At 42.0% G+C, this 8,553-nt stretch overlaps 1 protein-coding gene across 1 annotated transcript; it reads right to left on the reverse strand.

Annotated features, from left to right (window-relative positions):
* Positions 1-6: 6 nt before the first annotated feature.
* Positions 7-8,505, reverse strand: LOC123323844 (olfactory receptor 4D1-like; the record flags this gene model as incomplete). The annotated part of the gene is made up of 3 exons (XM_044912369.1): positions 8,178-8,505; positions 2,698-2,777; positions 7-611 (listed from the first exon to the last, which is right to left on the reverse strand). Coding segments are annotated over exons 1-3 (1,013 nt in total), but the record flags the coding sequence as incomplete, so codon positions are not given.
* Between the last annotated feature and the right edge of the window lie 48 nt (positions 8,506-8,553).

Genomic DNA, 8,553 nt, shown 5'->3' on the forward strand with positions numbered 1-8,553 from the left:
AGGAACTCCAGGAGGGAGGTGTCAGTGCAGGCAAGTCTCAGCACTTGTGGGACATCACAGTAGAAATTATCCAGGACGTTGGGGCCACAAAAAGGCAATGGGAGCATCAGAGCCAGCTGGACAATGGAGTGAACAAATCCCCCTACCCAAGCAGCCACCACCAGCCCCACACACAACTGAGTGTTCATGATGGTGACATAGTGGAGGGGCCGGGAGATGGCTATGTAGCGGTCAAAGGCCATCACCGAGAGGAAGAAGACAGTCGCGCCACCAAGAAGATGAATGCAGAAGATCTGGGCCATGCAGCCCTGGTAGGAGATGGTCTTCTTTTCAGAGAGGAAGTCCACCAGCATCTTTGGGGCAGTGACAGAGGAGAAACAGAGGTCTGAGACAGCCAGATTTTGGAGCAGGAAGTACATGGGTGTGTGGAGCCGGGTGTCTGAAGTCACTGTGACCATGATGAGGAGGTTTCCCACGAGAGTAGTGGTGTAGACACACAGGAACACCAGAAACAGGAAAAGCTGGAGCTCTCGAGTCTCTGAGAACCCCAAAAAGACAAACTCTGATACCCACGTGAGGTTTTTTGGCTCCTCCTCGGTATCTTCCCCATACTCCCAAAGAAAAGGAATCATAGACACAAATGCATGAAGTCACTTTTAGTGCTCAGGATTCAAACTGAGTTGTCCAGGTCCAGATGATGGATCCTCATGTGCAGATATATCACCCGTTGCTGATTATTAATGGGCTTGTCAGTGGACAGTATACAAACTGGTGCTATAATATACATTCATGAGATATCTTAAAGCCACCCAGAGCATATGCAACCTGCCTTTCAAAGATTCCGTGTGATCCAGTTTGGGGAGACAGTTGGAGTCCAACACACCAGCAGTCAAATTCAGGGCTTCTAGTTATTTGAGATTTGACCTTAATTCAGCTACTTAATCTCTCTGAGTCTCAGTTTCCACATCTGTAAGATAGGAATAAACACATCTTTTTAATAGAATTGTCTAGGGCATGAAATAGATAACACATCAAGTTCCTAGAACGTGCCTGGAAATAAATCACTCTGGCAATCACTTCTTCTGGGTATTCTCCTCCTCTAAGACATCCTCCCTTCTTCCGGTGTCAAATAAACTTTTCTAGCAATCATTTTTCATGCAACATTTAACACAACCTCCTGTTAATGGGCTTTTCCTGTGACTATGTTTTCCTCCACAATTTAACTGAAAGCTCCCAGAGGCAGAGACAAGGATCTTTATTTGTGCCCCAAGTGCCCAACACACTTGTGCCCCAAGTGCCCAACACACTCAATGCTCCAAAATCAGGTTGTGTTGATGCTGGGTGCGGGAGGAGCTGTGAGGTGCAGCCCCTTACCTGGTGAGGCCCAGAAAGTTACAGAGTGTGTGCTGGGACAAGAGAGAGGCCAGGGTGAGAGAGAGTCTCTAGTTTAAGAAATAGTTATGAGTATTTCATGATGGAGACTCTGAGAGCTCTGCTGAAAGGACCAAGAAGTTTAGAAGATGTTACTGATACAAGAAGAAGGAGGAAGATGTTGAAATGAGAGCATAGAAACGGATAAAGGAATCAAGGTGGGAGAGGAAGAGAAAGGGAGAGGGAGGAAGAGAGCAGATGAAGGAAGGGGAAATGAGAAGGTGGTGGGGAAGGAAGGAACAAGGCAAAGCTGGGAAAGGAGGGGGAGAGATAGAGGGGAACAGGTTAGGGGTGCGGGTCTCCCCGCTCCTCCTGCCCTGTGTCAGTTCCATCCTCTCTCATGCGCCTACTGCAGTCCATCATGGATTAAAGATCAGGTTCATCTCATCCTTTGTCTTCTATTTGCTTCCACCGTAGGCTGGTTCTATAAGACTGTCAGTGAGACCTTTTAAGCTCATATCTGGTTTCTCTCTCATTATAATCTTCCGATGACTATCCAGTGCCCCTGACTTATAACTTAAACTCTTTGAAGCTGCCTAACTTGCTTTGTGGATTTATACATAGTCGAAAATCGTGCTTACCTATGTGCATGCAACTCCCTCTCAGCATGTCACACAAGGCTATAAAACGTAGCCTTCACCTAACTTTGCAATCAGTATCCCTGTCACCCTGCAACAGATTGCTATTCAAGAAATTCATATGAATTGAATGTCTACTATATGCCAAGACCTGTGTCACAGCTTCTCACATGTGCCATATGCTCGGTTATTTCCGTAGCCTTGGTAATGTGTTCTGTTTCCTGAAAGGCCCTCTACTACCTTCTCACCCTACAAGGACTGGGATATCGCCTGCTCTGTGACTCCTCCCCTTCTCTCTCCCAAGCAGAATTAATCCCTTCTTTCTCTGGGTTCCAATAAGGATTTATAAATAGCTCCATTAGAGCATTTATCACTTTCTTCTCTTGTCCCTCTTAACTAGACTGTAAATTCAGTAACGTTATAACGCCAACACCTGGAACAGCAACGCTGACTTAGAAGTTGCTCCAAACATGTTTGCTAAATTAACGTATTAGTAGGTAATTCTGTGACCTTGTTTTCTACATCTAAGTGGGAATTTTGTGGTGCTTTTCCTCACACTCTGCTCTCAGCACCCTCCACTCCTGCTTGTTGTTAAAAGCCTGGGTTTTCACATGCAACCTGAGGCATCTGTTTTCGACATATTTTCCCTGAATTCCTTCCCGAGACTCTCCTCACACTTTAGACTCACTACCGTCCAGTCTATGTCTACTTGTTTAATCTCTCCTCTTTCCAGGAAGGGTTTCTTGGTGTTTTTTGCAGCTGATTTACCTACAGAGGAGAAAACCTTGGTGTCTCACCTTCCTCCAGCCCAGAATGGGAGAATGGCTTCAGGTCTCACATCATCTTAAAGAGCCTTTTCCTGCAGCGTCAGTTCCCTGGCCACTGCCCACACATCACCTATGACAGCAGGGGTGACCCTAGGGAAAGAGGGTATATCCTCAGGGACACACTATTGGACTGGGCTCAGCTCTAGAAACAGAGCTGAGCTGAATCCCCCCGCCCTCCGATTCCCACTGGAGGCAAGGGAACCAAGGGCGTTGTTAAAAAGTTTCTAAAAGGTCTCAAAAAACACTTAACTCTCTGTGAGGTCTTCCTTGGGAGCCAAAGTACCAAGGACATTGAAAACTTTAGAGATTTGCAGGTTGTGGGATTCTCAAGCCACGATCTTAAAGGACAAAGTCTCTTCCAAAGAAACGGACTCTGGGAGTTTTAGACAAACCCATTGGTTAGACCAGTGATTCTTACCCTTAAAAGAATCACCTGGAGAGCTTGTGAAGAGTGAGTAGTGTGTCCCCAGTCCCAGACTTTCTCATTCAATTGGTCAATAATAGGGCCAAGAATTTGTATTTGGAACAAGTTCTCAGATAATGCTGATGCTCCTGTTTCTGGGTCACACATTCAGCACCACTGTCTGTTCTCTCTTTCACTCTCTCTCTTTCTTTCTCTCTCTGAGAGTGTGCAGAATCATCAAGCTAACTGGTTTGATTACTTTCTCTCTATTCCTTCTCCTCCTTCTTCTCTTTCTCCCTTTCCTTCTTCTTTAAACTTACTTGATCTTTATTTAGAGAAAGTCATCAATGGGAAAACATCTGTATAACACAATCAATACTTTAAAAAATCTTGTCCTTTATTTTACCACCCAGAGCCCCCAGTGTTGATTTACCATCCACATCCAGGTCTACTAACATTATCTATAAAATGCTAGCATTTTTTATATGTGAATTATTACTGCTTCTAACACACAGATTGCTACAAGAAACTCCTATAATTTCTCATTATGAGAAAGTGATCAAAACCAAAATTGACTGCCGTTGTAAGCTTGATGTGCTGTACCACCTGATTTCTTAGACCTCTCTGATCTACACAGCATTTCCAGGTTGGTCTAAATTCTCTCACTGCACATGTTTATACTTGGCCAAACAAAGTTTCTGCCTCTGGCAGATAAGAATATAATGTGAAGATCTTCCACATACAGGAGATGTAGACTGAAAAACAAACCAACCACTAACTCTTATGTAGAGCTTCAGTCCTCTTCAAAATTTAATCCTTTGGAACCCATTGGCCTGGATTGATTCTGGGGAAGGGGACAGGACTTGTACATTTCATTGACTGTCATGTGGGTGATTTTGAGGTCTGATTCTGACTTAGCTTTCACTAAGAGAAAACTAGTATGTTTGAGTTAATATATTTCCCCTGTCAAAACACATATGGGTCTGTAGAATGTCCACCAAACCTCATCTGTTCACTGCATCCACTAGCCAACATAATGAATTCCGAAGACCAGAATAGCAGGAATAGAGACCCAGACATGGAAAACTGAACTGAGAAAATGATTTCCCTATGTACCATATAGCTAAGAAAATAAATATTTGTCAGACTTAACTATTGTTACCACTTCAAACTTAAACGGATGCAGGATACATCCAGAAGCAACTTCGTTTATATTCTCCTTGAGGGTGCCCAAGCATCACTGATAACCAATAATTCTCCTGTTATGATGGTTGGGTTTATATGTCAATTTGACTATAGTTCCCAGTTATTCAATCAAACACTAATGTAGGTGTTGCTGTGAAGGTACTTCACAGATGGGATTGCTGTCTATAATCAGTTGATTTTAAGTAAAAGAGAATTTCTTGGATAATCTGGATATGGCCGATTCAATGAGTTAAAGAGCCTTGAGGGCAGGACTTACCTGAAAGTAATGTACCCTGTGTGTCAGTTGAGTAGAGTTACACTCAAATAAAAAATTCTTTTAATCTGCTAAAACTGAAATAATTTACAGCCTTCCATCAACAACTTCTAAGAGAGCTGTTTTCACTAGTCCTATATAAACAAAAGGACAAAAGAGCATTACTTGACTAGACCTGATTGTTTAGACCCTAAAGAACCAGATGACTATCTTGGTTTAATTTAAAAGTATTGGTGGGAAGGTTTCAACTTATATTACAAAGCGTAAGTAATCAAAACAGTATGGTATTGGCACAAACACAGACACATATACCAATGGAACAGAATAGAAAACCCAGAAGTAAATTCACAATTATATGGTCAATTAATCCTTGACAAAGCAGGAAGAATAGCTAACGGGAAGAAGATGTCTCTTCAACAAATGGTTTTGGGAAAACTGGACAGCTATATGCAGAAGAATGAAACTAGACCACTTTCTTACTCCACACACAAAAACAAACTTGAAATGGATTAAAAACCTAGATGTAAGGCCTGAAACCATAAAAATCCTAGAAGAGAGCACAGGCAGTAATGTCTCTGACATCAGCCAAAGGAACATTTTTGTAGATATGTCTCCGGAGGCAAGGGAAATAAAAGCAAAAATAAACTGTTGAGACTACATCAAAATAAAAGTCTTCTTCACAGTGAAGGAAACAACAACACTAAAAGACAACCTACTGAATGGGAGAAGATATGTGCAAATGACATATCCAACAAAGGGTTAGTGTTCAAAAGATGTAAAGAACTTCTACAACTCGACAGCAGAAAAACAAATAATCCAATTTAAAAATGGGCAGAAGACATGAACACATGTTTCTCCAAAGAAGACATCCAGATGGCCAACAAACACATGAAAAGACACTCTACATCACTCATCATCAGGGAAATGCAAATTAAAACCACAATGAGACATCACTTCACACCTGCCAGAATGGCAAAAATACAAAACACAAGAAACAACAAGTGCTGATGAGGATGTGGAAAAAAGGAATCCTCATGCACTTCGGTGGGAATGCAAACTGGTGCAGCCACTGTGGAAAACAGTATGGCGGTTCGTTAAAAAATTAAAAATAAAACTACTCTATGGGCCAGTAGTACACTACTCCATATTTACCCAAAGAATAGGAAAACACCTATTTGAAAGGCTATATGCACCCGTATGTTTACTGAGGCATTATTTATAATAGCCAAATTATGGAAACAGCCCAAGTGTCCATCGACAGATGACAGGATAAAGAAGATGTGGTGTGTGTGTGTGTGTGTATGGATATTATAAAGCCATAATGGAATATTATTCAGCCATATAAAGGAATGAAATCTTGCCATTTGCAGTAACATGGATGGGTCTAGACAGTATAATGCTAAGTTATATAAATCAGTAAGAGAAAGACAAACATCGTATCATTTCACTCGTATGTGGAATTTAAGAAACAAAACAAATGAACAAAGGGGAAAAAAAGAGACAAACCAAAAAAACAGACTCTTAACTATAGAGAACAAACTGATGGTGACCAGAGGAGAGGTGGGTGGGGGATAGATGAAATAGGTGGAGATTAAGAGGACACCTACCTTGATGAGCACTGAGTAATAGATGGAATTGTTAAATCACTACATTGTACACCTGAAACTAACTTAACACTGTAAGTTAACTATACTGGAATTAAAATTTAAGAAAAAGTATTGATGAGAAGTCAAAAAATAATTGTAAATGGGAATGGGTGAGGAACTAACATTAACTGAATGCCGACTATATGCCAAGTCCTGTGCTGGAATTTTTCCATGTACCGCACTGACCCACACAACACTGTGAGCAATTATGGAAATTTTATAGCTAAAGAAGTGGAGATTCAATGATGTCCAAAAGGAGCACAACCAGCAGGAGTTAGAGCCCGGATTGAGCGCCAAGGCTGCAAATCCTGTTAGAGTCTCACTATACAATTTAAGATAGCATCAGAATGTGGGGAATGTTTTTAATTTAGGCCATTTTATGAACAATTATTTTAAGATTTATTTATTTACGTTAGAGAGAGAGAGTGTGCACGAGTGGGGGGATGGGCAGAAGGAGTGAATCTTCAAGAAGACTCCCTGCTGAGCGTGGAGCCTGACCTGGGGCAAATCACAGGACCCATGAGATCATGTCCCCAGCCAAAACCAAGAGTCGGTCACCCAACTGACTGAGCCACCCATGCACCCTCTGAACAACTTCTTTTAAATTTTTTCTCTACTGTCTTTATAGTGAAAAACATTGCACCAACCCATTTAGGGTTAATAAATTTACATCTGAATCACATTTATATCATAAACATAGCATAGTTTCAGTAAGAGATGTCTTAAATCCTCAAGGATATAGCTGTGTTCATCTAAAGGAGGTATTCCTCAACACATTCAGTTCAAAACTGAGTATCTCATGTTGTGAGCTCACATGTAAGTACATTTGAGGAAATGTCTCCCATTTCTCTCCTTTAGGTCAATGTTATAGAGTATAATTAGCATCTATGCTTCCTACCATCCTTAGAATTGATATTCTGGATCACATAAAAGTAAAATGTTCATAAATTAAGAAAGGGACCCGGGCGCCTGAGTGGCTCAGTTGGTTAAGCGACTGCCTTCGGCTCAGGTCATGATCCTGGAGTCCCTGGATCGAGTCCCGCATCGGGCTCCCTGCTCGGCAGGGAGCCTGCTTCTGCCTCCGCCCCTCCCCCCTCTCATGTGCTCTCTCTCTCTCATTCTCTCTGTCTCAAATAAATAAATAAATAAAGTCTTAAAAAAAAAGGGGGGGGGGACTCAACATAACTTTTTAAAAAAAATCGAACCAGTAAGTGACTTCTGGTCATTTACAAATGGAATCAATAGATTGAACAGACAAAAGAAAGCTGACAACAATCAGTTGACATAGTTGACACGAAGTTACAGAACTCCAAAGATAAAGAAAGAAGAGTAAAAGCAGGGAGAAGAGAAGATTGTGATTATTCCAGAGTTAAGATGAGATTGTTCACCAGTCATCACAGATATTCATCCACAGCTGAGGAACTCTCCAGGTTTTCCCTTGTGTTTGTGGGAAACCTTGAATTTCACATCCCACCCCTAGCCTTGCCTGTAAACTTGGAGTCAGAGGAACCACGTCCTGGCCTCTGCCTGTTCCTCTGCCAGGAACATACTTGCTGCTCACCATTAAGCAAGTTATTTCTCTCTGAGTTCTGTCATTCGTTAAAGTGTTTAATATAAAATAATATATCCACTGTCCATTTTATGAGGATGAGATAAAAGTGAGAAAGTGTCTAACACAATACCTGACACAGGAGTAGGTCCAGAGAAATATTGATTTAATCTCAAACGTCACCCTCTATAAAGACTTCCCTCCACCTTTCACATGGGAAAACAAAAGTTTAGAGGGAAGACTTGTCATTTAAACTCAAGATATTTTAAGTTGACTCCCGTTACATATCACAAGGTGCTTGCCTAATCTCTTCATGGCTGCCTGCATCTCCCGATTCCTCAGTGTGTAGATCATGGGGTTGAGCATGGGGGTGATGACTGTGTAGCTGATGGACACGGCCTTGTCCATGGGGAAGGGGGTGAAGGGCCGGGAGTAGACAGAGATACAGGGAATGAAGATCATAGACACCACAATGATGTGAGTGGTGCAGGTGGAAGCTGCCTTCTTCCTTGCCTGCCCTGAGTGGGACCTCAGCATCACCAGGATGACCACGTAAGATATCAGAAGAAGAAGGAACCAGATAAGGACCAACATTCCACTGTTGGAGATCATGAGGAACTCCAGGAGGGAGGTGTCAGTGCAGGCAAGTCTCAGCACTTG

The sequence above is a fragment of the Neomonachus schauinslandi genome, unplaced genomic scaffold (genome assembly GCF_002201575.2).
Source record: "Neomonachus schauinslandi unplaced genomic scaffold, ASM220157v2 HiC_scaffold_1536, whole genome shotgun sequence".
Lineage (NCBI taxonomy): Eukaryota > Metazoa > Chordata > Mammalia > Carnivora > Phocidae > Neomonachus > Neomonachus schauinslandi.